Here is a 26,152-nt window from a genome sequence, read left to right on the forward strand (position 1 = left end):
GCAGATGTTAAGTGGCATCAAATGACACAAACTGAGGTTGCCCTTTCCCTCCTGGCATTTTTGTTTGTTTTTCAGCACCCCCAATGCCAAGCTAGACTGAGCACTTGCTTATGCCTCAGCTCTAAGAATTCATCCAAGAGTGCCAACTGACATGTGCACAGCCCTCATAGGGATGGAGCCAGTGCTCTGATAGCTCAGATGTTAATGCTGATAGACTTAGCAGATTTCCCTTAGCTGCCTCAGCTTGGCTGTGGGGAGCTAAAAAATAAACAACTGAGGATTGACTTGAAATATCCAATGGATCAAAGCCTGGACATTTACACATCTAAATGCAGGGTTCTACACATTGGCCACAGCAACCCCAGGCAGTGCTACAGGCTGGGGTCAGAGTGGCTGGAGAGCAGCCAGGCGGAGAGGGACCTGGGGGTGCTGGTTGATAGTAGCCTGAATATGAGCCAGCAGTGTGCCCAGGTGGCCAAGAAGGCCAATGGCATCCTGGCCTGCATCAGGAACAGTATGGCCAGCAGGAGCAGGGAGGTCATTCTGCCCCTGGACACTGCACTGGTTAGGCCACACCTTGAGTCCTGTGTGCAGTTCTGGGCTCCTCAGTTTAGGAAGGAGGTTGACTTGCTGGAATGTGTCCAGAGAAGGGCAACAAAGCTGGGGAGAGGTTTGGAGCACAGCCCTGTGAGGAGAGGCTGAGGGAGCTGGGGTTGCTTAGCCTGGAGAAGAGGAGGCTCAGGGGAGACCTTATTCCTGTCTACAACTACCTGAAGGGAGGTTGTAGCCAGGTGGGGGTTGGTCTCTTCTCCCAGGCAACCAGCACCAGAACAAGAGGACACAGTCTCAAGCTGCACCAGGGGAGGTTTAGGCTGGATGTTAGGAAGAAATTCTTCACAGAAAGAGTGATTGCCATTGGAATGGGCTGCCTGGGGAGGTGGTGGACTCACCATCACTGGAGATGTTTAGGAGGAGACTGGATGGGGTGCTTGGTGCCATAATTCAGTTGATTAGACAGTGTTGGGTGATAGGTTGGGCTTTATGAAAAGGTCTTTTCCAACCTGGTTAATTCTTCTCTCTTCCCTCTCCTCTCCTCTCCTCACCTCTCCGAACCTCTCCTCTCCGAACCTCTCCTCTCCTCTCCGAACCTCTCCTCTCCTCTCCTCTCTGAACCTCTTCTCTCTCCCCTTCTCTTCTCTCTCCCCTTCTCTTCTCTCTGCCATGCCATGCCTGGAAGTAGCTATGCAATGAAGGAGCATGTGAAGGATCTGGTTTTAGGACCCCTCCCAAGCATTATTGTTGGGAGTTGTAAATACTGGTAGGACTAACAGGATGGAGCCACCATCACTGGAAGTGTTTAAAAAGAGACTGGATGAGGCACTTGGTGCCATGGTTTAGTTGATTAGATGGTGCTGGGTGATAGGTTGGACTGGATGATCTCAAAGGTCTTTTCCAACCTGGTTAATTCTGTATTCTGTCCACCTCCACAACCAACTCTGTAAGCACACTCACACCATCACCTTCTAGGCAGGCATGTGCAGAGACCAAGTGCACAAGGATGACCAGGAGAAGCACAAGTCACAGCCTAAGATATGTTTGGAGTAAAGATGTTCCTGCAGAAACAGATTCCTGGGTGGTCAAGTATCTGGGGAGGGATCCAGTGGTCAGCAGAAAGCCAGAGAAACGAGGTTTCAGACAGGAGGGAGAGTTGTGCCACACAGAAAGCACAGTCCAGCTCTTGTCACAGCCCTCTTCGATCTGCCATTGGCTTAACACAAACTCACTCTGGGAAAATAAATTCTCTTAGGGCTGAGGATGGGTATCTGATACCCAAATCTTACAGCTGCCAGAGGCATAAAGCACTTAATGATACTTTGATTGGAAAAATGCCTTCTCAACCTCCCTCGAGCACCCCAGAAGATCTGGGGGCCTTTTACTTACAAGAACAAAAAGGATCAAGCCTGTGGGGCAGTGAACACCAGGAAAGACTTCCTTCAGCACAGGTTCTTTACCCCTCTCTGATTTTAGGCCCCTACTCAAAACTTTAGACTGGAGCCACGGCAGTTAAGGGCTGGGCAAGGTCTGGTCACAGCTCCTGCATGGGAGAACGAGTCCCAAGTTCTGAAGGGAACTCATTGCCCATAATTTAGCCCAATTTTGCTTTCAGGCAGTGGCCTAATCATGATTGCTGGAGGCCAGATGGTGCAGTTTGTTGGGTAGCAGGACCTGATGCTCTCACATGTGCTGGTCTTACAGCTGTGCTGTTCGCTGGCCTCAGCAGAGCCAGCTCTGACTTCTGCTGGCTGGGTGGAGAGGAGAATCAGGCGTGCCCATTATTCAGCTCTTGGACACAGCCACATCCAGCCTGCAAAACAGCTCTGTCACATGCCCTTTGGGTGGCATGGGAGAGCCTCAATTACACAGTGGTGGCTGTGCCTGGGCCACCAGCCCTGCTGTTTACAGGAAGCATCGGCACAGAGCATGGAATTAGAAAGACCACAAGGAAGTGAGGGATTATTTACTGGAGATTAAAGGACATGGAAAAACCACAGGACAAATCAGTGGGGGCTAAGCAATGGTAGCTGCTATTTCAGTCTTCCAGCTGCTGGCATCCATACCAGTCATGCTGCAATGGGAGAATCTGGGAGCAGTTCATCTGTATGGATGGTTCCTCTGCTTTTGGACCAGTAAAACCAAAGTAAAAACACCAAAGGCCCTAAACCTACTGGAAGGATGGGAGGAATGTCTGCTCCACTCCTTCCCTTGATCAAATCTTCCTTCTCCTTAGGTTTGAATCCTGCTTTTGGGCTGCACCTCCAGGCCAAGCGGCTCTGACCAGACCTGCTTGCTGGTGAAGTCAGTGGGACGTGCTCATGGGCTGGCCCAGATTAGTCAAGATAAAGTATCTCCTCAAACCTGGAAAGAAATGAGGGGAGGGTGAAGGCCTGATAGCTCAAGATCTTCAAGACAGCTGCCATGACAATGGGAGCTAGTGTTTCTTGGAACATCCATGGAAAGGGGAGAATCTACTGGGTGAAGGTTAATCCTGATCTTCCGATTCAGTCTGGCTCAGTTGCGCTCAAGACCATTTCTTGTTTGGGCTTTTGTCTGTGTTTTAAGCACCCACAACCTCCTTTTCCTCTAGAAAGTATAAACCCATCAGCACAGTCCCTGGTGGGAAGCAATGCAGACAGAGCTTGTGGCCAAGGAGAGATATCCCACAAGTGAGAAGACAGCCTCATTTGAAGTGCCTTAGTCCAAGTGCTCATGAGTTTGGGTAATTTGGGGGGAGGTTTGATTTTCAGCTAAGGCCACCAGAGCATTAGTGACTGTTCATGAATTCTGTTTTAGGTTGAAACTGGATCAGATCTCATGCCAGTGTGTGCCCACCTCTACCTGCAACTGCAGATACAGAACTGCTGCTCCTGCAGCTCTCCAGGGTGGCCCTGTGTTCAGTTTTAACAGAAAAGCCCCACAGATTTTCCAGAAGCTTGGATACACTTTCCCTAGCATTTTGCTCCTGGCAGGTAAAGCTCTTTTCAGGTTTGCTGTCCTTGTCTCACAACCATCCTTGAGATACTGCCCCTCCCCAGTCTCCTGTCACCAGCAAGGAGTTTTGGGTTAGCAGCCAAATTCCTCCATCAAGCCCTTCTCCAGGGAGTCAGGCAACTCCTTTGCTGTCTTTCCCCAGAGTTGTCACTCTGTGATCTTACCCCCAGCCTCTGCTGCATCTCAGTGCCACACAGCACCAGGCCACTGGCACACAGCACCAGGCCACTGGCACACACCAAGTGACAGCATCCCCCATCTATCTGCACTGCTGATGCAGACTGAGCTGCCCCCACGCCCCCCAAAGAGCATCTCCAGCATCTCCGTGGCCCTTTGTGTGCTGCGCGGGGCGGCGATTCAGCCCTGCCTCAAGGGCAAGGTGGCCATGGGCTGAAACCCAGCCTGCTCCCTGCCTGATCTGCGGTTAACATCAGCCTGCTGGAAATTACAGAGCTCCAGCAAAGGCAGTGGGAGGGAGGCTCCCCTTGGTGAGGAGGAGCCCACAAGAGGCTCCCACTGACATTCCTGCCTTCTCCCTCCCTCTGCATCCGTGCAGCTGAGTGAACACAAACTGCACATTGCCTTCGTGTTTGACCCAGAGCAGTGCTTGGCTGCTGGTGCCATGCCACAGGCTCCATCTGGAAAGCAAACAGTAGCTCAGTAGATTTCTTTTGTGTGTGTGTGTAGGGGGGGGGGGGGGGCTTTTTTTGTTTGTTTGCTTGTTTGCTGGGTTTGTTCTCCCTACAACAAATAGAAAGGATGAATGAGCTTATTTTACAGCCTTGGAGGGATACCCAGCCATTGTTAGCCTGACACATGCTGCAAAGAAGTGGTGTCTAAGAAAATAAAAGCTTATTCTTTCCTGAATAGGTTGGCTGAAAAAGAAAATGAAAGAATTCCACCCCAAAAATCCTTCCATGCCTCAGCAGCATCATTTCCATCAGCTGCACGACTGATCCACAACTCAGGGACTTCCAGAGCAGGACCTCACCTGCTGCACATCACAAAATGAAAGTGCAGAGGTGAGCTGACATCATTTTTGAGGAGCCTGGAGAGCACTTTGCCCCCAGTCTGCCCTCCCATGCTGCCAGCCAGCACCATTTCCCCATCCTGGGCTCCCAGCAGATGGAGGGAAGGCAATGCCATCCATCTGTGGACACTAACAAAGAAACTCTCCAGGATATTTCCTTCCCTCTGTTCTCTGCATCTAGAATCATAGACTCGACCAGGTTGGAAAAGACCTCAGAGATCATCAAGCCCAACCTATCACCCAACACCTCATGACAACTAAACCATGGCTTCAAGTGCCACAACCAATCCTTTTTGAACATCTCCAGGGCCAGTGACTCCACCACCTCCCTGGGCAGCACATTCCAATGGCCAATTACTCTTTCTGTGAAGAACTTTCTCCTCACCTCCAGCCTAAGAAACGTTGTCACAAGGTCTAAAAGTCCTCAATCCCAGCTGAGGCTCAGGCACCTGCAATGGGTTCCTCAGAGCCAATGGGACATCCAGGGTGAGAACCTCTGCTCCAGAGAGCCAGCACTGCCAATACATGGGTTCAATGGCACCTTCTCCTCTTGGAGAGGAGGGCACACAGACAACAGCCATGCTGCAGCTGCTCAGTTAATCAACTCAATTAATTTTAACCAAGACCTCTTGGGTTATTTCACCACAGCCATCTGCTGGGAGGGCTGGGTGCCGTGGCCTGCTGCAGCCTTGTCTGAAGCAGTAACCTGGCTCCAGAGCCATGTTTCCTTCCACTCCATCATACAGCTTGCTGCTGCCACCAGTGCACACGATATTCCCTATTACTGAAGCAGGCAAGCTCAGAGCTCAGAGCCTACAAATAGAGGTTGAGAGTTCAGAGTCTGCAGCAGTCTCATGCTGTTCAGTGACACATGAAGGGGAAGAAAAAACCAATAAAAATCCCATTCATAGAATGAGTCCTCAATGATTAGAGAAAACAGAGCAGGAACAGCCAGCAAATGCACTGCTCCCCTGCCACAGCTGCAATTCCACTTTAAACCACCTCTGACTTCAGAGACTGGCTTGGATTTCTATGGCTGCATGCTGTGTTTCCTGCTTTATTCCATCTTCAGAATGGCTGCAGAAAGGAACCAAAGCAGAAGGCCAGTGGTGCAGTGCTGGATTCTGAGCCATCACTTCCCTCTGTCCTCAGGCCCTGCATACACTGTGGGGCTGGGAACAGCAATGGAGAGAACAGCAGCAACCAAGATGGTGTCTGAGAACATTTCCTTCCTATTGCTAATGTGTGCATCAGTTGTGCCTCACATAAGGAACAAACTATGACTTTCTTTTAGAGTCCACAGAATCAGGAGATCAGCTCCCTGATGAATGCCAGCAGAGAGCAGAACAGGGGCCAAGCAACTTTGTCAGTTGTGGCTCCAACCCACGGTCTGTCAGAGCTGTGATGCACCATGGAGCAGATCTCACTTTGCATGGAAGGAACAGAGCTCTAAGTAGCAAAACCACCAACTGCAATCACAGCACTTGCAGGATGGCCAAGGGATCAGACCCAGCCAGCATGGATTTAGGAAGGGCAGGTCCTGCCTGACCAACCTGATCTCCTTCTATGATCAGGTGACTGCCTGGTGGATGTGGGGCAGGCTGTGGATGTGGTCTACCTGGACTTCAGCAAAGTCTTTGATACTGTCCCCCACAGCAAACAACTGGCCAAGCTGTCAGCCCATGGCTTGGACAGCCGCACTCTGAGCTGGGTTAGGAACTGGCTGGAGGGCTGAGCCCAGAGAGAGGTGGTGAATGGTGCCACAGCCAGCTGGCATCCAGGCACTAGTGGTGTGCCCCAAGGATCAGTGCTGGGCCCTGTGCTCTTTAATATCTCAATCAATGATCTATACGAGGGGATTGAGTCCGTCATCAGTAGGTTTGCAGACGACACCAAGCTGGGGGCAGGAGTTGATCTGTTAGAGGGTAGGAGAGCTCTGTAGAGGGACCTTGCCAGGCTGGACAGATGGGCAGAGTCCAAGGGCATGAGATTTAACACATCTAAGTGCCAGGTTCTACACATTGGCCACAACAACCCCATGCAGTGCTACAGGCTGGGGTTGGAGTGGCTGGAGAGCAGCCAGGCAGAAAGGGACCTGGGGGTGCTGATTGACAGCCAGCTGAACACGAACCAGCAGTGTGCCCAGGTGGCCAAGAGGGCCAATGACAGTGTGGCCAGCAGGAGCAGGGAGGTCATTCTGTCCCTGTGCAATGCATTAGTCAGGCCACACCTTGAGTCCTGTGTCCAGTTCTGGGCCCCTCAGTTTAGGAAAGATGTTGACTTGCTGGAAGGTGTCCAGAGAAGGGCAACAAAGCTGGGGAGGGGTTTGTAGCACAGCCCTGTGAGGAGAGGCTGAGGGAGCTGGGGTTGCTTAGCCTGGAGAAGAGGAGGCTCAGGGGTGACCTTATTGCTCTCTGCAACTCCCTGAAGGGAGGTTGCAGCAAGGTGGGGGTTGGTCTCCTTTCCCAGACAGGGAGGAAGAGACTGGATGGGGTGCTTGGTGCCATGGTTTAGTTGATTAAATGGTGTTGGGTGATAAGTTGGCCTCAATGATCTCAAAGGTCTCTTCCAATCTGTTTAATTCTATTCTATTCAACTGACATCTTCAAGGGGTTAATGTTCAGGCAAATCACACTCAGGAACAAAAGCAGAGGGTTGCTTTAACTTGGAAATCTTTATGTTTTTAATGATTTTTTTTAACCTATTAAATGGCCAAAGCTTTAAAGCTGTGCTCCAGAGTCCAGCAAGAGCCTCCTCCCTGTGCCAGTGCAGCTGCCAGCTGAACTTCACCATCCAGGTGTTTGAGGGGAGGGCAATAAGAGGAGAGGACTGGAGCAGGGGGGGCATAGTATCATAGTATCAGTCAGGGTTGGAAGGGACCACAAGGATCATCCAGTCCCAACCCCCCTGCCATGGGCAGGGCCATATCCTGACCGGCATCTCATGGATCCCCCTGGATGGAGCAGGGAGCTGCCGCGGGAGCCTCATTCTGCGGAGGTGCAGGCAGGGGACTGGCGTGGTGACAGCAAGTCTGCTCAGTTGCAGATTGAGTGGCTTAATGGAAACTGGTTCCAACTGGTCCAGCATTGCAGGTTTTGATTTAAACTGCAGTTAAAAGGTGTGATTAGAGGCAGGGGATGCTGTGCCAAGAGCTCAGATGTGAAACAAAAAAGCATACACTAAAAAATGTCCTTCCCTTAAATCTGTGCATAGGATTGTTCTCATTGTTAACTCTTTGCCTGCTGCTGCCAAACACCCAAGGAAATCCTGGGCCACCCGAGGACACATCTGATGCCACTGCTTAAATCCGGGAGCTACGAGAGGTCTGTCAGCACCCCAGAGGAACTTGGCTGCTGAAGCACTAACATTTATGAGCTTGGTCTTAATAACAACCACAGCAGAGCTTTGTAGGAACCAGCTGAGTCTTTCCTTGCCACTGTGCCTGAGAGCATGAGAGGAGGATGCCCTCCACGAAGCCCTCCTGCTGGCCAGCGATGGCTGGAGCAGGAGCTAAGTCTTGGCTGCCTTCTTTTTGGGTGACTCCTATGCAGTGCAGGAGGAGGCAGTGCTTTTCTGGAGGTGGTTAAACCAGGTCCCTTTTTCCTGTCTCCAACTAGCTGCCCAAAATTCAATGGTTAATTTGGCACAGGGAGCCCTCTCGGAGATGTGAACATGGCTTTGACCCATGTGGGTAAAATCACAACTCAATAAAATAGCTCATTCTTTATCTTCATATGGCATCATCACACAGCTAATTTCGAGCTTTCCAGTAAGCTCTAATATATCTTTTAACCTAAGAGCTCTTTTGCATGACACTGAAATAGGTCCCAGTCTGTATACATCTGCTGCCAAGACAAATGTATGGTTCAGCAGCAGTAAAGAGGATATAAAAGACTCCCACATTACAAATGTAGGAGGCAGAGGATATTTTAGCATGGCAGTGGTTATACTTTTGGCAGCTTTACTATAATAAACTTTGTTTTCAGAGCCTTAAAATATTCCCTGTTCAGTGAAGACTGACAGATTTGCTTTCAGCAGAGCTGTCTCAGGGGCCAGGGCTGGTGAACAGGGCTCAGGAACATGAGGGAACACAAAGCAGCCGGAGTTTCAGATCTCCCTGCATTTGAGCAGGGAATTTCCTCACAGAATGCACATGTTTACAAATGCCATCAGGCCCTAGCAGGACTACATCCATCAACACAGATGAACCTGCACACAGTGTGCTGAACCCCAAGGATGCTTCAGGAGATGGGGACAAGGGGAAAAAAGCTGAATGGGCAGGTCAAGGGCCAAAAATATGAGGGGGAAAATAGACACCAACCTTGAGTAGCAAAAGTCTCTGGAGACCTCTACTATCTTAGTGTCTGATGGAGATCTCAAGTAACCCACCAGCATGCCACTGCTGGGAGCCTTTCTGGACCTCAGATGTTACTGCCTTCAAGCAGATGGACCCAGTCTACAGCTGGCAGGTAGATGTTGGCTTCTGTATGTCTCCCAGGTCATCCTGGACTCTAATGATCCACTCGGGCACTAGTTACCTATGGAGAAAATCAGCATGGACAGCTCATACCTGAGTACACTCTGGGCCATCAAGAGCAGCTGCAAAACTTAGGTTCAGTCTCTTTGTGTAGAACAAAAGAGCTTTTCTCACATAGCTGATGGGACCAGAAGGCAGTAGAGACAGCAGCATGACTTAAGTTGTTGCCTGGTCTTGGCAAGGTTGTTTTCCAGGTCCCTGGATGCCATCAGTGTGATGCCATGGCCAATAAGTTCTGCAGATGACCACCATTTGCCTTTGCTCTGGGAACTCAAGAGAGGACAGCGGCAGCGAGACGACAACAGCGGCAGCAGCGAGACAACAGTGGCAGCAGCGAGACGGCGACAGCGGCGGCAGCGAGACGGCGACAGCGGCGGCAGCGAGACGGCAACGGCGGCAGCGAGACGGCAACGGCGGCAGCGAGACGGCAACGGCGGCAGCGAGACGGCAACGGCGGCGGCAGCGAGACGGCAACGGCGGCGGCAGCGAGACGGCAACGGCGGCGGCAGCGAGACGGCAACAACGGCGGCAGCGAGACGGCAACAACGGCGGCAGCGAGACGGCAACGGCGGCAGCGAGACGGCAACGGCGGCAGCGAGACGGCAACGGCGGCAGCGAGACGGCAACGGCGGCAGCGAGACGGCAACGGCGGCAGCGAGACGGCAACGGCGGCAGCGAGACGGCAACGGCGGCAGCGAGACGGCAACGGCGGCAACAGCGGCAGCATGACGGCAACAGCGGCAGCACGACGGCAACAGCGGCGGCAGCGAGACAGCAACAGCGGCAGCACGACGGCAACGGTGGCAGCACGACGGCAACGGCGGCGGCAGCACGACGGCAACAGTGGCGGCAGCACGACGGCGACAGCGGCAGCACGATGGCGACAGCGGCAGCACGACGGCGACAGCGGCAGCACGACGGCGACAGCGGCAGCACAACGGCGACAGCGGCAGCACGACGGCGACAGCGGCAGCACGACGGCGACAGCGGCAGCAGCATGACGACAACAGCGGCAGCATGACGACAACAGCGGCAGCGAGACGGCAACAGCGGCAGCAGCGAGACGGCAACAGCGGCAGCAGCGAGACGGCAACAGCGGCAGCAGCGAGACGGCAACAGCGGCAGCACGATGGCAACAGTGGCAGCACGACGGCAACAGCGGCAGCACGACGGCAACAGCGGCAGCACGACGGCAACAGCAACAAAGGACACAAGGAAGATTGCTTTGAAAATTTAGGATGGATTTACAGATACTCAGAGCCTCTGCTGAACTGAGGCACAGCAGAAAGCAGCAGGAGAGGTAGCTTCCTACTGTCTCCGGCCTCCTGCACCACCAAATGATATTTCCCAGGGTCCAACCTGTGGTAGGAAAGGGGTGAAGTCTCTGTGTCCGTTCGGCCTGAAGCTCCCTCAGCCTCCCCTCATAGGCCTTGTGCTCCAAACCCCTCCCCAGCTTTGTTGCCCTTCTCTGGACTTGTTCCAGCAACTCAACATCTTTCCTAAACTGAGGGGCCCAGAGCTGGACACAGGACTCAAGGTGTGACCTGACCAGTGCTGAGCACAGGGCAGAATGACCTCCCTGCTCCTGCTGGCCACACTGTTCCTGCTACAGGCAAGGATGCCATTGGCCCTCTTGGCCACCTGGGCACACTGTTGGCTCATGTTCAGCTGGCTGTCAACCAGCACCCCCAGGTCCCTTTCTGCCTGGCCGCTCTTCAGCCACTCTGACCCCAGCCTGTAGCACTGCATGGGGTTGTTGTGGCCAATGTGTAGAACCTGGCACTTAGATGTGTTAAATCTCATGCCCTTAGACTCTGCCCATCTATCCAGCCTGTCAAGATTCCTTTACAGAGCTCTCCTACCCTCTAACAGATCAACACCTGCCCCCAGCTTGGGGGATGTGAGGGTTCAGATGGGCCAGGTTTAAATAGCAAAGCTAACATGAAGCCATGCTCTGCACAGGATAATAAGGGGAAACAGGTGAATCTTGACCTACCTTAGGCTATGTGCTTAGGATCAAACACAGGAGGAGCTCTGGTAAAGTGAGTTCAGCAGGTCTTATCTGTACTAGGTACAGTCCAGACACCTAGGGCTCTCTGTGGGGCCCAAGCTTGACAATGGGGTGACTAACTGAACAATGCCATTTTGCAGGAAAATAACCCAACCCCAAACCATGAACCCTGCCCTGCTAGTTACAGCTGCTAAACCAGCAAGAAAAAAAAGACTTCTTATCATCAAGCCTCCTTAGAAAAACTCATTGCTACTTGTGCTGGACTTAGATGGAGTCTTGGCATGGAGGATTTGGGGAGCACGTTATGGCATTAGGGCCACAAGGATGATCAGAGGGCTGGAGCTGCTCTGCTATGAGGACAGACTGAAGGAGTTGGGGCTGTTCAGTCTGGAGAAGAGAAGGCTCCGAGGTGACCTAATTGTGGCCTTCCAGTATCTGAAAGGGGCCTACAGGAAGGCTGGGGAGGGACTTCTCAGGATCTCAGGGAGTGATAGGACTAGGGGGGATGGAATGAAGCTGGAGGTGGGGAGATTCAGGCTGGATGTGAGGAGGAGGTTCTTCCCCATGAGAGTGATTGTGGCCGGTTGACGTTGCCCCCTTAAGAAAGGGAATATGGTGGATGGAAGTTGGTAAACGGAAGGAATAGTCTAAACTAATTTCATTGGTGAAGTGGGAGGAAGCACCTTCTGAGCTGGGACTATACTGGGTTTTTCCAGCACCCTATCTTCAGTCTTGCTTCTGCCTTTCCACGGTGCAGCAGCTCTGCAGCTCTGTCTCTGTGCTGGGCTTTCTGCCAAGGCCTCGGCCTTGAAAACAAGATACCAGGTCTTTCAAAATTTCCCATTCGAGCTCTCAGTGTTATCAGAGCCATCCACTTAGACCATGTTGAGTCTGTGGCATGATGTGGTGTGGATCCTTTGCCTTTGAACATCCAATTCAAAACTGGTAATCTGGGAGCTAAAAGAAGTTGTGATTCAGTTCCAATCACTTCAGAAGATGCTTTCACTCCTTCATAGGCAGCTAACATTTCTTTCTCTGTTGGAGTATAATTAGCCTCTGAGCCTCTGTAACCTCGACTCCAGAAACCAAGAGGTCGTCCACGGGTCTCACCTGGAGCTTTTTGCCACAAGCACCAGGTTGGACCATTGTCACTTGCAGCCGTGTACAAAATGTTCTTAATGTCTGGACCATGTCGGACAGGTCCCAGACCCATTGCTTGAATCACTTCTTGCTTTATCTGGTCAAAGGCTGCTTGTTGTTCAGGTCCCCAGTGGAAATGGTTTCTCTTTCGAGTCACATCATACAGAGGTTTCACAATCTGACTGTATCCAGCAAGTGAAGGTATAAAGCACATTGTTACTAACCTGAGTATCTGGGTTGCAAAGCACACAGATCCTCTTGCAGGACAAACCCCTCACATCTTCAGAAGAAGCCCTGCACTGACCAGGGGGCTGCAGCTGCAGGGCTCTGCGAGGATTGACCTGACCTCTTCTGCGCATGGTCAACTGGTGGGGTTTGGCAGTGCCTCACTGATAAATGTTACTGCCTGTGGCAGGTTCCTTTGGGATTCCCAGGAAGAGAGTAAGAAAGAAGTTATTTTGATAGTGGATCATGTATCAAAGGAATAAAAATAACCAGGTACTTTTGGAACCTGAAAGCTGAGCACTCGACCGTGAATCCAGGTGTATGTTCCTGCCTGGGGTGAAACTCCCCACAGTTCAAAGAGGTAGCATGGTGGCACTGAGGCTCTGATCTCTGCAGATGTGTGGGGCCTACGAGAAGGTCTCCTTTTCCATCTTCAGAGAAGCATTTTCATCTTATTTCCCCTTTGCAATCAACAAGGTGAGGCAGTTCCTAGGGGGATCAAGGAATGCTTTCCTCATCTTGTGTTTGCAGCACCGGGCAAGGGACCGAATGACCTCCTAGGTGTGAGAAAAAAACAAGATAGTGAGCATCTTCCACCAGGACTGCAAGTCCTCTTGCAGGGACACTCCAGTCCTCTACACACACTGCAAGAGAGGCCTGCACATCCAGAGGGACAATGTGTTGACCAACATTTTGTCCACTAATAAATGAAGATGATCTAGTCTTTGAAATGAACCTGACCCCAGTCTCTGCATCACTGAACAAACTTTCCTTTGAATGCCTCTCTCACGCTGTGAAGGCACCTGGGTTCACCTCTCACTGATGCTTGTGTCCCAGCATACAGTGGGGCACCAGCCACCCACTCCTCATTAGCTTGATGGGTAACTCAGCAGCAGAAATCACCTCAAGTTACCTTGGGCTGCAGAGCACAGTAGATCCTTCCACAATGAAACAGCATGACAGGAATTATCCCAATCCATAATTGCTGCGAGCAGACAATAAACCAGCTCAGGCTGGTGGAAGTAGCCACTCAGAGGTAATAACCCAGTGAGTAACAATAATGGCAGCAGATACTTGATAAAAAGCAGGGAACAAAGGAGAAAGCTTTCTGCATTGTACAAAGAGCGGATGTTTTCTGTTTGCTCCTTCGGCTCAGAACCGCATTTAGCTCTCTGCAGAGCCATGGAGCACAGCTTGCCTGCATGCACTGCAAAAGTGGGGTTTGGGCTGGGGAAGGAAAGGATCATTTTCCACTAGTGAGATCATGGGCAGGAAAATCAGCTTGCTTCTTTTAATCTGTCTTGGATGTCTACCCAGCCGCTATCCGGCCATTTAATTTTCTTCAAGAGAAATGTCTGGGTCCTGCTGGGGAGAAAAACTCCAAACGGCTCTGGAGTGGTTAAAACAGGGCACTGAAATACAGAGGTGCTTGCTCCACACACCTATACCCTGTGAGTGTCCACATGGAGGTGATGGGAGGAAGGAGCCATGCCCATTTGATGAAAATCCCCAAATGCAGGGGCTTGCTTGTGTCTCCTGCTCCTGCATGTGGCTTGTGACCTGTCACTGCCCAAGCTTCTCACCCCGGGAGTCAGGTCCCTTGCCACGTAGCCGCTGGCCTGTGGCTCCTCTCCCTTGATCCAAGCCTGGAGCTCACACAGGGGCTGGCACCTGTCAGCTCCTCCTGAGTTGGTCTCTGAGAGCAGGACACCAGGCAGAGAAAAGCAGAAATCATCCCATGCTCTCAAGGACCACAAAGGACACCACTGCACCAAGGGCAGGTGGATGACGACATAGTTCTGAGGATATTAATTCTTGTGGCTCTGGCTCAGCAGCAAGTGCCTGGCACCAGCACTCCAGTGATGCCCATTTCATGCTCAGCTCCCTCCTGCTTCCCCAGTGAAGCCACTTGCCTCTTCCTGCCAAGCCTCTGCCCCAGGAGGGCTGCTATGGGCACAGGCGTCAGCATCGCGATGGGCTCCCATGAAGAGGACAGGAGCTGGGTATCACAAAACAGAGAAATCATCAAGATGTGAAAGATGGAATAGCAGAACCTGGGGGGATATGCATGGGGTTTAAAGATCCAAGTGCCAGCTGGGCACAATGCACCCCTGCTTCAGCTCTGCCAAGCTGTGCCCTGCAAAATAAATAAGCCTGCAGCCAGCCATCTGCAGTGAAGAGCATACCAGGGGAAGGCTCTGCAGGACTGCAGAGGCTAAGCACTGCTCATTAAAGAGCCAGGGAAATGTGAATGAAGCAGATGAATGAAGAAATGAATGAAGGAGGGAAGAGGAAGTGAATGAATATTGCATTGCCTCGGTGCCTTTCATCCTGGGATGGCAGAGCTGTGCAGCACAGTGATGGGCAGGAACCACCTCGGAACTCCCTGGAGAAACCCCCGGTCAAAACCAATCAGATTATTTCCTGTTGACAGAGCCCTTCAGGGGGAGGCAAACAGGGAGAGGTGGCATATGGATTCATACTGCTCAAAGCATGAGGCTTTCCCCAAACAAAATCCCTCTGCCTCCCCCTTAATCAATGTGACAGATCATTACTTTTGGAGTTGATCTCGTCCTTGCTATTCCAGACACTGCATGATTTCCATGGCAACGACATCCCAGCCATCCCAGGCCTCTTCCTAACCTCTGTCATCTGCTGTCTAGTCACACTGCTGCATAACCAGGAGAGATGAGCAGCAGGGCCACAAAGGTGCCTTTTGGCACTGTGGGGGTTAAAGACCCCCCTTGCCTGCCCTACACAGCCCAGCCCTTTGAGTCCCAGGGAACCTCTTGCAGCCAAGTGTGGCACAGGGGTTGCAGGCAGCAGTGGGGAAGCACATGGAAATGAAAAATGATCTTCTGGAGGTTTTGTTGTGCTGTTCTGGAGTGCAATCAGCTGAACCCACCAGCCAGCCTGACTGCAGCTGGAAATCAGGATGATGAAAATGAGGATAATAGGAGGGAACCATGAGATGCTGCTGCTCCCTTAGTTACACAGAGCAGAGTCAGGACGAAACCTGGATGCTTTGGAGAGGAAAGGGAATACAGCTTCCCTTCTAGTTTGGAGGAGGAAGCACTCTCTCTCTATTTCTTTCCACCTTCTGAAGGAAAAACTAGCCTTGAATGTGGTCCTGGTCTTCAAGCACTGAAGGTTTGCAGGCAACACACACAGACTTGGAGAAGTATCCAGCCCTGCTCAAACACAGCTTCCCTGATCACCCCTCAAAGCCAGAGTGGTCCTGTATGGACTTGGGGTGTGCCAGCCCTGCGACATCCCTTAGCTGCTCCTCCAGCAGCCAGCTGCTCACGGCTGCAACGCTTCTGAGTATGGCCCTTATGAACCACTTTGCAAGAACTCAGGAGGATATTGAAGCCTGGATTCAAAGCTCAGGCACCATCTCTGGACTTCAGGTAGGTTTTTTAGCTGACCTCAAGATTCCAAAGCCTGTTGTGTGTGAGGGTTTGGGTACGCAGACACTGCCGTGCTGAATGCACCAGAGCTGCAAACCTTGCTCATGTAGTAACTGCCTCCAGTGCTGGCAGGAGCTAGCAGCAATTTGTTTGGCTTCCCTCTTTCACTTACCCTGCCCCCTCCAACAAGCAGCTTCCCCTCTGAAAGGCCAGGGAGGATTTAAGGTGGCTGAGTGCCACTGCAGGAGCTGGAGCCCAGACAGGCAGAGCATCTCCTGCTGGGCTCTGGGGAAGGGGCTAAGGCATGGCACACAGGGATGGGCAGGCATTGTGCCTCACTCCAGCTGGCAGGCAAATCACCTTTGTCCTTTCCTCAGTCGTGCCATCCTTTTTATTCAAACACAGGTTTCACTCTGACCCAGCATGGGTTTTTTTCCTGCCAGAGGTTTGCAGCCCTGCCTCAGCACCAGCCTGCACGTTTCCTAAGCCTCACTGAATTGCGTGGTGACCCTGCAGAGTCACTGCTCTGGGACAAACACGTTTGCTGCAGTGGACTGAGCACACTGCAGATCTCATCCAAATGTTAATGAGCAGCAAGTGTAGGGCACCAAACCTGCTTCACAGCTGCCTGTAGGGAGTTTGGCCACTGGGTTTGGTGGATGTAGGACTGGACAATGGGATCCATTTGCAGGCTGGGTCAGCAGCTTCCTCAAGTGAGGCTGGCTGCTCAGAAGCTCTGTGCTGGGGTTTTTACAGTTGCTTGAATAAAGACCATTTATTTTGCTGCCCTCCACAGCAAGACAAAAGAGATGCTCTATCCCACCATAACCCAAGCTGGATTGCTTTACCTGGCTGTTGATGCTCTGGACTCCAGGCTGAATTTTGCACCAGTTCCTTGGCCCTGGGTTTCAATGTAGCATCAGTGCTCACACTGCAGCGACTTCCCAGAGTGCTTCAAGACAAGCTGCTCCATGGAGGACCCCAGCCAGGGCAACCAGAGCCAGGATGTCTTTGGTGCTAAGGCACAAAGCTTTAGGAAAAGAAGGGAGCATGTTTCTGTAATGCTATCAGCTGCTCTGCAGTAGCCACTCAGGTTGATGCAGGGCTTAGCCCTAAACTCAAATACATTCAGACAACTTCTTCAGAACTCAAACCCAGCAGTTTAAAATAAAAACCATGATAAAACCTGGATGGAACAAGCTGTCAATATTCCCTTTATAATATTAAAATAGGGGAAAGAACTGCAAACCCTGGAGTTTATAGGATACAGGCCCTGGAGAGAGCTAGGGGTGTAGCCCAGGTCATGCCAGCTCTGCAAAGGGATGGGAGACCCTGGGGCCGTCTGGCCAGGAGAGCTTTCTCTAAGCAGGCCAGCTGCAGGAAGCAGTGGGTGATGCTCTAGGGCTGTGCAGGCAGGGCCAGGGCTCAGTGGTTCCTTTTCAGCCAAACACCCACCCCAGGCAGCTTGGGCAGAGCCAGCCCAGGCTGTGTGGAGCTGGGACCTGCTCCCTCCACCCAAACGGACACAGTTTGGGAGAAAGGAAGAGGAGGAACAAAATAAATCAGAAGACAAATTGAGACTTACCTCTGTGGTTTTGCCTGCCACCCCCATCACTCCTCTTCAGCCTAATCATTCTCTTCCTCTTCAATCAAGGCCAATTTGCAAGAGGAGCAGCTCCCAGCACTGAGTGCAAAAGCCTTTAATTACTGTCATCTGGGAGGCTGTGCCAGGCTCCCTTCCAGTGCCTTTTCATACTTTTCAGGAGACAGTGCTCCAGGACTTGACGCCCCCAACATGCCATTTGTCAGGCTTGATTTTAAACAAGCACTCACAGCCTATTAAGAGGAGGCTGGGGAGAAGGTTGCTGGTGGTCCATGTGTGCAGCTGCTGCCCTGACACAATCATCTCATCTGGGCTGAGCTGATTTTGGCTGCCTCCTCTGGGTACCAGCCTGGCACCCATGTCCTGTGCACAGCAGCTCACTAAGCACAGACCCAGTGAACTGCCTTGCTCTGTCTCTTCACTGCCTCTCCTCCTGTTTCTCAACTGGGCTCACATCAGGCACTTAGTTGGGAATGGAAACTAGGCTATAAATGGAGTCAAAGTGACAAGGGGAATTTGGAGAGACCACTCTGGCTGTTAAATGAAGTGGCCCCAAGGCATCCTCACCCGCACAAGTCCCCAAGCCTGCACCTCTGGGAGCACACTCCCACTTGGAATGGGTGTTCCTTATGCACAGGGTGGGTTTTGGTACCAGCCAGGGCTTTGTATTTTATCCTGCATAGGAAAATGTGAATGCAGAACCTACGTAAACCAATCTGGGATGGGAAACGACCTTGCTGCTGCTGGCCCTGCCCCGCTGCAGGCAGGATGAGGGTTGGACAGCCCGCTGGGGTGAGGCAGTATGAGTTGCCTTAAACATAGCCTGAGCTGACACTTGGGACTCTGCCCAACCAGTGACCTTGCAGCTCAGGCTCAGCATGCCCTGAGATACAGGGGAAGGGATGCCACAAGGCTTCCAAATGCAGCACCCATGGGACATGCTCTATGAATTGCGCCCACCAGAGCCATCCTTCCAGCATTTCATCTTTGGAGCATCTGTGGCCGAGAAAAGCTGCAGAGGAGAGTTTCTGGGGAACCTCTGCCAGTGGGTGGCACTGCAAAACCATCAGTATGGAAGCAGCAGGACCTCGGGGTGGAACGGCAGCGCAGCCTCTGCACACACATGTGCTGCACAGCCCAAGGCGGCAGAGAGAAGCATCGTGGGGACGCCACAGTCCGGCTGGAGGAAAGCTGCTGGGCTCAGAAGGAGGAAAGGAGGCATCAGCAAGGGGTTGGAGGTGCTGCAGTGGTGTAGGCTAGCAGCAGTGTGCCTTCTGCGCTGGGATCAGCCCAGTGAGCAGGAGTGCAAAGCAATCCACATGGGACAGAGACATTTTGTGTACACATGGTTAACCCTCTCAAAGGTAGGAGCAGCTCATTGGCTTCCCCTACCAGTTCCCACTGTAATGTTCTCCTCTAATCTGTCACCACAAAATGTAAGGTCTCACCTTTGTAAACTGAATAACCTCTTGCTCCCCACCCTGTAAGCCTGAGAAAAGACATGTGTGTGTGTAGGGACTTTTTACCCATCTTGTCTGTAGGCACAAGAGCCCTGGAAGCACCACAGACACCAAAGGTGTTCACCAGCCAGCCTGGCCTAGGGAACTGGGAGCCTGCAGGGTAGGTGTAGTGCCCTGTACTTATGTCACTTCCTAGCCAAGGGGGAATGAAGGAATCTGGGGCAGATGGGTAGACCTGGTGAGTGGAAAGGCAGGCTCTAATCTGGAGACTGGCCTGGTCTGAGGGTCCATGCTCAGGTCTAGAGTCCTGTTCAAGTTCCAAAGTGGTCATACTTCTATGCCACACCTCACTCCTGGAATAGATTTCACCTCCCTTTGCACTGTTATCTACACTTTGTGTCTCATCCACAGCATTTCAGTGTTGCCTTGATAAGCTAATTCCCAGAAGGTCTCCAACTGGGTTTCACACCCCTATCCAGCTAAAAAACTCTGAGCCATCCAAGGCAGTAAACACTCAGTTCTTCTTCCTTTCACTGAGACAACAAAGGACCATCTTCTTCCCTCCATGATGTCCCAACAGCAGCTGAGAAACACAAAGCATTACAGGTACAGGCTTGGGTAGCCCCAGTCTGTCTCCAGGACTGTGAGGCTTCCTTTTGGGGGTGGGACACCTTCAAAGAAGAAGCCAGAGGGACAGGGAGAGGGAGCCATGAGTGAAAATCCACCTCTCCTGGGCTGGCAAAGGGAATTTAGTTCTGAAGGGCTGTAAGGTCTGCCTGGCAGGTGACAGCCCCATCTGACAGCCTCTGCCTCCACAGGACCACCACTTCCCTGTGCAGTGTCCCACAGCCATCTCTGCTTGTGGGGATTTCCTCTGCCAGCAGTGAAAGCTTCATCCAGAGGATTGTGAACTAGGCATGGGAGTGAAAACTCAAAAGGAATTTGCTCCCATATCAGGGAGTTTAAAGATGTGGCAGCAGGGTTTGCTCCAGCATCCCTGCTCACTGCAGGGAGGTTGGACAAGATGACCTTTGAGAGCCCCTTCCAACCCGATGCAATCTGTGAGTCTTCCTTCTGCAGGGAACCTGCTGACTGGCATGGTGGGGGTGGCTGCAAAATCCCATCTCCTGCCTGCCCACTTTCAAGCTAAGAGAAATGCCTTGGTACAACCCACTCCAGACTGGGGAAGAGCTTCAACCCAGCCCTTCTGCTGCAGACGGCTCTGATTTGCTCCTAGTGTGAGCACTCTGTAATTACAGCACAGCCCACTTAATCGGGGTGTGCTTAATTGGGAAATCCACTTACCAGGATGTCACCTAGGGAACCGGTTTAAGCTTGACAACACTTAAGAGCAGTGCCTGCTGCTTTATAGGGAAGGTAATTCTCCTACAGGGAGATGCCTTCAGGTGGTTGAATCATGCTCCTTCTTTCACCAGCATCCAACGCTCCTGGCTGCTTGCTCCTGCAACAGATTTCAGCCTCCCCTTTAACTAGGTTACAGTCAGGAAATGCACCAACTGCTACTGCCAGATCAGGCTGTCCTCTGCACGAGCGGAACAGGCTGCCACCACCATGTGGGCTCACAGCTGCCCCCTTGGCTGGAGCTGGACACCCAGAATCTCCAGTCCCCTTACCTCTTACAAGATGCCTTTCTTTTCATGGCTGGGACCTTTTTTGAAGAGGACAACAGCTTGGCCACGCTGTTCTTTGCAGCAGGAGAGGGGCCAAGATGATGCAGCTAACACCTGTATTAGGGAAGAGCAAAGCCTTTGGGGGAAAGCAGCAGCCTTTACCATTAACCTCAGTATTTGTCTTCCTCCCTTGTCCCTCCAATGATCAGACACATCAAAAGCCCAAGTGAAGAGAGGAAGGGGACATGGGAACAGCCATTAAAGACTGAACACTGAGTCAGGAGGCCACATTTTTAGCCTGGTTTCCTATGGGAAGAGGGTTCATGTGACCACACTGAGCCTTTGTGCGTGCACATATGCATGTCCTGTAGGTACTGCTGCTGACTGCTGAACCACCTGATCAAACCAGCCAGAGAAGCAGCTTTGGCAAAGATAGCAAATCCCCACATTTTGAGTGATAAAAGCCAGATGGAGAAGAGAAACCTTATGAATCCCCAACCCCTCACTAGCTCTCAGAGACTTGGAACAGTGTTTTTGCAACCCCAAACCTCCCCAAACCACATTTCCTAGTCAGAGGGATGCCAATTGCTCCAGAACAATTACTCTTCCAACCTCTTGACACTGCTTTGCTTATCTCTGTCCTTTTCAATCAGATTACCTTCTCCCCCCCCCCCACTAGACAAAAGCATGCTGCTCTTCTAAAGGTGAGCCCTTGGACAGAGGGTGCCTCTGCTACTGAAACATCTGTACCACATGGCAACAACACAGCACACACTTCCAGGATGCTGTGCTGGTGTTTTTGTTCTCACCAGCTACAAGGAGCTGGGGGAAGTCAAGCCAAACTCTTTGGATGCATACTGGTGATTGCCTTTCAGACACTAGCAAATGCAATAGCTTGGCATCAAACCAGTGCAGTGCAGTTTTATGACTGCACATGCTTTGTGCTTCTCCACACAAGCTAACTTCCAGATTAGCTGCCTTGCTTTGTAAAGTGCTGTAAAATATGCAAAAGCACTTGTAATGTACAGTGATTTGTGGAAAACCAGGAGGTGAGTGCTGCAATGTGATTCATCCTTTTGCTTCTGCTAACCCATGCTGGGAGAAGGGGTCAATACAATCCTTTACTCCCTTTTTGGCTTCTTAGTCTTGCAGCCCAGTGACAGATAGGGGACAAAATGCCAGATACCACAGACCTTGTGCCTTTCAGCCACTCTGATAATCACAGAAGAGAAAACTCTCTCAATTCCTGAGTACCCCACCAATGCCAAACACAGCAAATGCCTTTCTAAAGTGCAGCATAAAGTGAGCAGCAAAGCCTGACCTTTGTGGGAGCAGCTGCCTGGGCAAAAGCTGGGCAGCACCTCCCACAAAGGTGCTGGACCTAATGCTGGATAGAGTCAGATAGAGTTCACCATGATGAACTGTGTTAGCAGGGTCAGACCTTTGCTCCTCTGTCATCAGGGTCACCCCCTTGTCCCCTCCTCTTGTTCCTCTCCCCCTTTTCCTTCATGATGCTATAATGCAGTCAGAAACCCACGAGGCTGTGGTTTTGCTCTTCTTATTGCCTGCTTGTATTGTCTTAAACCTACAAGCTCAGCCATCACCAAGCATCATGCCCTCAGCAAGGCCTGCACTTACTTTCCATTAAAAGCAGGCTGTGCAGAGGCTTGGCAAAGGAAAGCATCCCAGTGCCCAAGGTTCCTGCATTCTGAGTTTGGGTAGGAGGAATGAAATGTTAGCTTGAGCTTCATTTTAGCTTGAGGAGAACAGTGTCATTTGTTGGACCCAAATAGGTTCTTCTCCTCCCCTGCCACAGAGCCAAGCTGTCTCCTTGCCATCTCAGGGCCACTTCACTGATGCCAAGATAGAGCTGCCACCAATGAGAGCTCCATGGCCACTGCCATGGCTGCTGTGTGCCATCCAGTGCTTGTGGCAATCCCTGTCATGGTCCTTACCAACTGGCACACAGGCAAGAGTCGCAGTCCCTATCTGGTATTTGTCTCTCAGCAGCCAGGTGCAGACCAGCGCCTCTGGAACTGAGTCACCGTGAGCTGGAAGCTGTTAAGCACTTGCCTCAGGGCCATGCCTGCTCAGACCCATCCAGCCCTGCAGAGCTCTGCTGCCCCTGTGAACAGGGAAGCCCAGCCAAGCTGCCTCTCACATCCATTTTGCACACATAGGGAAGGTTGTGTAAGGAGCTGAAGGGTCAGCAGAGCTGAGATCTTTCAGTTAACCTTTGTACGTCCTGATAGGAAAGCAAAGCTTGGCTTCAGCACCCCTCGCGGGACACGGCTTCGGTGTGCTTTGTTACTGTGAATTACAGAGAAGTGTTTCACTGCCAAAAAGGCCCTTTGCAGCCAGCAACATGCATCACTGCATCCTGAAAGCCGCTTAGCATGACCCAGGGTAAAAAGCAGATTGTTTTTAAGGTTTTCAAAGCCTTTGCTCCTGGATAAGAAGTGCTAAGTCTCATGCTGGCAAGCGTGAGCTGGCAGGACTGGGAACATTCGTGCCACCGTCAGAATTATGGAGGCTCATCTGAAAACACCTCAGTTACCTGGACATTATCATGTCAGTAAGAGAAGTATGATGGGAGGGAAGGAGATGTGGGAAGGTGAGAGTTTCCTCAAACACCACAAGCTGAGTGGAGATGCTCCATTTCCAGACAGAGCTGCATATGCCATCCAGGAGAGCATCTCATCTCAAAGTCACAGCAACACCAAATCTGCCTCAGCACTGTCCAGCCTGGGCTGGCTTTAGGCTCCTCTCCAGGGATTGATCAACACCCACACCCCAGCTTGCACTGGGACATGCAGGGGTAACAATTCAGGTGGTGAAAATCACCACAGCCTCGCACCGAGCCAGCTCTACCTGTCATGGACACACCAGTGAAAGCAAGCACCACACATGGGCACACGTGGCCTGCAACTCAGTATCACAGTACCACAGTATAACTAAGGTTGGAAAAGACCTTGAGGATCATCAAGTCCAACCTATCAACACAGATCCCATGACTAGACCATGGCACCAAGTGCCACGTCCAATCTCCTCAACCACCTCCCTGGGCAGCACATTCCAATGACGAACAACTCGCTCGGTGAAGAACTTCCTCCTCACCTCGAGTCTAAACCTCCCCTGGCACAGCTTGAGACTGTGTCCTCTTGTTCTGGTGCTGGTTGCCTGGGAGAAGAGACCAACCCCTTCCCGGCTACAACCACCTTTCAGGTAGTTGTAGAGGGCAATGAGGTCACCCCTGAGCCTCCTCTTCTCCAGGCTAAACAATCCCAGCTCCCTCAGCCTCTCCTCATAGGGCTTGTGTTCAAGGCCTCTCCCCAGCCTTGTTGCCCTTAAACTCATTGTGTGAGAGGTGGTTTAAACCCCACTGGGCAAAGGCAGGATCAAGCCTTCAGTGCTAACAGCCCCTTCATTTAGACGAGCAGCTCCTGCTACATGGCAGCAGGGGCTCCATCCTCGGGGTGCTAGAAGCCTCTCCTCCTGTCACTTCTTTTTTGGGAATGACAATGGATCAGTAGACAGCAAAGGAGAAGCTGGAGGAGCAGATCTGGCTCTCCTGATGACACCTAAGCATCGGGCCTGATCTGTCTCCTGCTTTTTGAAAGAATGAGGATACAAACCTGTGTTTTCCAGCTAATTGCAGCGAGCAGGGATGGCAACATTTAGCAATATTTGCTAGCTGCAAATATTTGGAGACTGGAGCCTGAACTGGATTGGTGCACTGAGTGTAAACACAGGCAGGGAGAGAGCTTTGGGCACTCCAGCATCTCACAGCTAATTAAAGGTGGGGGGAATTTGTCTCAGCAAGTTGTGAACCAGTTACTTCTCTGGGGGGAATGAGCCACGGTGTGGTATCTAATTTACCAGGAGGGGTGAGGTGCCGCCAGCTAACCGTGTTCCTGCAGCTGAGGTGGGCTAATTGCTTCAATGCTTCGGGGCAACGCCACTTGCCAACTTACCTGCATCTTCCCCCAGTCCCAGCTGGCCTTGCAAACAGCAAGACTACCCACTGGGAATTTAAATCGTGGTGGAGCATTCAAAAAATCCTGAGGAAATCCAAGGGCCTGACCAGAATGACGAGTTCTTGTGGTTTTCTGCATGGCTGTTTCTCCAGAGATGCAAACTGGCTTCTTCTCCTGTGAACAAGCAGTGCTGAGACATGCTCTTACCACTCACAGGACCTCGAGGCTCCCAACCTCCTCTGAGTGCCAACCACAGTAGGAAAGCTGTGGTGTTGCCTTGTCTTGTACTAGTGATGCAAATATCTGGGTGAATTTCTCCATAAATAGCTCCTTAGCAGCAACTCTTCCCTTTGTCTCCAGCTGCAGCTGAAGAGCAGGAAGTCACTCCAGCAGGAGCTGCACATCTAACACCAAGATGACATTTGCTTCTCAGAGGGTACAACTCAGTGACAATAGACACTGGATTTTGGGAACTGCCCTCTGCACCCTACTGCTCTTCTCGGAGAAGGGTGGAGAAACTCAGAAGTCCAAGTTTCCATTTCACTTCCCCATTGTTTCCCTGGGCTGAAAATGCTTTTTCCCTTACTTTTCCAGCCCAAGCTAACTCACAGGCTGGGCTCATTCCAGTTGCCAACTGGTCCTGTTTTGCAACAATGCCAGTTTCGATTTGTGTGCCAAAGCATCGGCACGGCACAAGGGGCTCTGCCCTGGGCAAAAGCTAAGAAACCAGCCACCTTGCAGAGTTTTCAGGAGGTCCACACACATTGGCAGCTTTCAAAGACCCCTTTCCAAGGGACCCTCCACCTGCCCTGTTGTTCTGGGACAGCCCACAAAGCAGGGAGGTGACCTCATGGGCTGGAGAGATGCTGTCCCCACGATTGCTTTGCCTGGGCTCAGTGGCACATGTTGCAGCCGGCACTAAAGCCAGCCAGCCGCTGTCTCCACAGCAGAGAGGCTCCAGAGGACAGCCTGAAACTGCTCATCTGGAGACAGAGATCATTTTCAGAGGGAAATCCTGTTCATTTCCCCAAGTGAGATAGGTGTTTACCAACACAGATCCCCAGCCAAATGCACTTGTGGTACCAACTGCTGCGCTGAAAGGACGGGACTGGCCGTGTCAGAAGGGCGCTGTGGTTTTCAAAGCTAACAAGGAGCAGGCACACTGCAAATACCTGCAGGAAGCACAGGCATGGCTTATTAATAGACACTTGCTGTGAGACTAGGCTGCATGACAAGGCTCTCGCTGTCCTCCTGGTGTCCTCGGATGCCCTGTTCCCATACTGGCCTCTGTAACCACGCAGCACATCCATCAGACCTGCCAACTTAGACACAAGGTCCAGAAAATGGGCAAATGCAGCTTACATCCCTGCTTCACCCACCTGAGCATCCACCAGCTGCTGGGGAGAAGCTCCTGTCCTTGCTGCTGGTTCCTGTAAAGGATCTATCCAGGGATTTTGACAGGGACAGTTTAGCACCTGAGGAAGGCAAGAAAGTATGCCAAGTAGGGTCACTCCCCAAACCCTGAATTGCAGGGGTGGAACATTGCCTGCACGGCATGCAGGAGGTGACTTTATGATTT

General features: G+C 51.8%; 1 protein-coding gene across 1 annotated transcript; it reads left to right on the plus strand.

The window, feature by feature from the left end:
* The first annotated feature begins 9,357 nt into the window (after positions 1-9,357).
* Positions 9,358-10,137, plus strand: LOC137450793 (sericin-2-like). The gene has a single exon (XM_068157682.1). The coding sequence runs from the start codon at positions 9,358-9,360 to the stop codon at positions 10,135-10,137; it is 780 nt and encodes a 259-aa protein (XP_068013783.1).
* Positions 10,138-26,152: the final 16,015 nt, after the last annotated feature.

This window comes from Melanerpes formicivorus, unplaced genomic scaffold (assembly GCF_026170545.1).
Source record: "Melanerpes formicivorus ecotype bairdi unplaced genomic scaffold, bMelFor1.0.p_v2 SCAF_38, whole genome shotgun sequence".
NCBI lineage: Eukaryota > Metazoa > Chordata > Aves > Piciformes > Picidae > Melanerpes > Melanerpes formicivorus.

Bases quoted from the DNA above. Each gene is read 5' to 3' on its own strand.
- LOC137450793 (XM_068157682.1), top strand. From the start codon at position 9,358: ATGACCACCATTTGCCTTTGCTCTGGGAACTCAAGAGAGGACAGCGGC.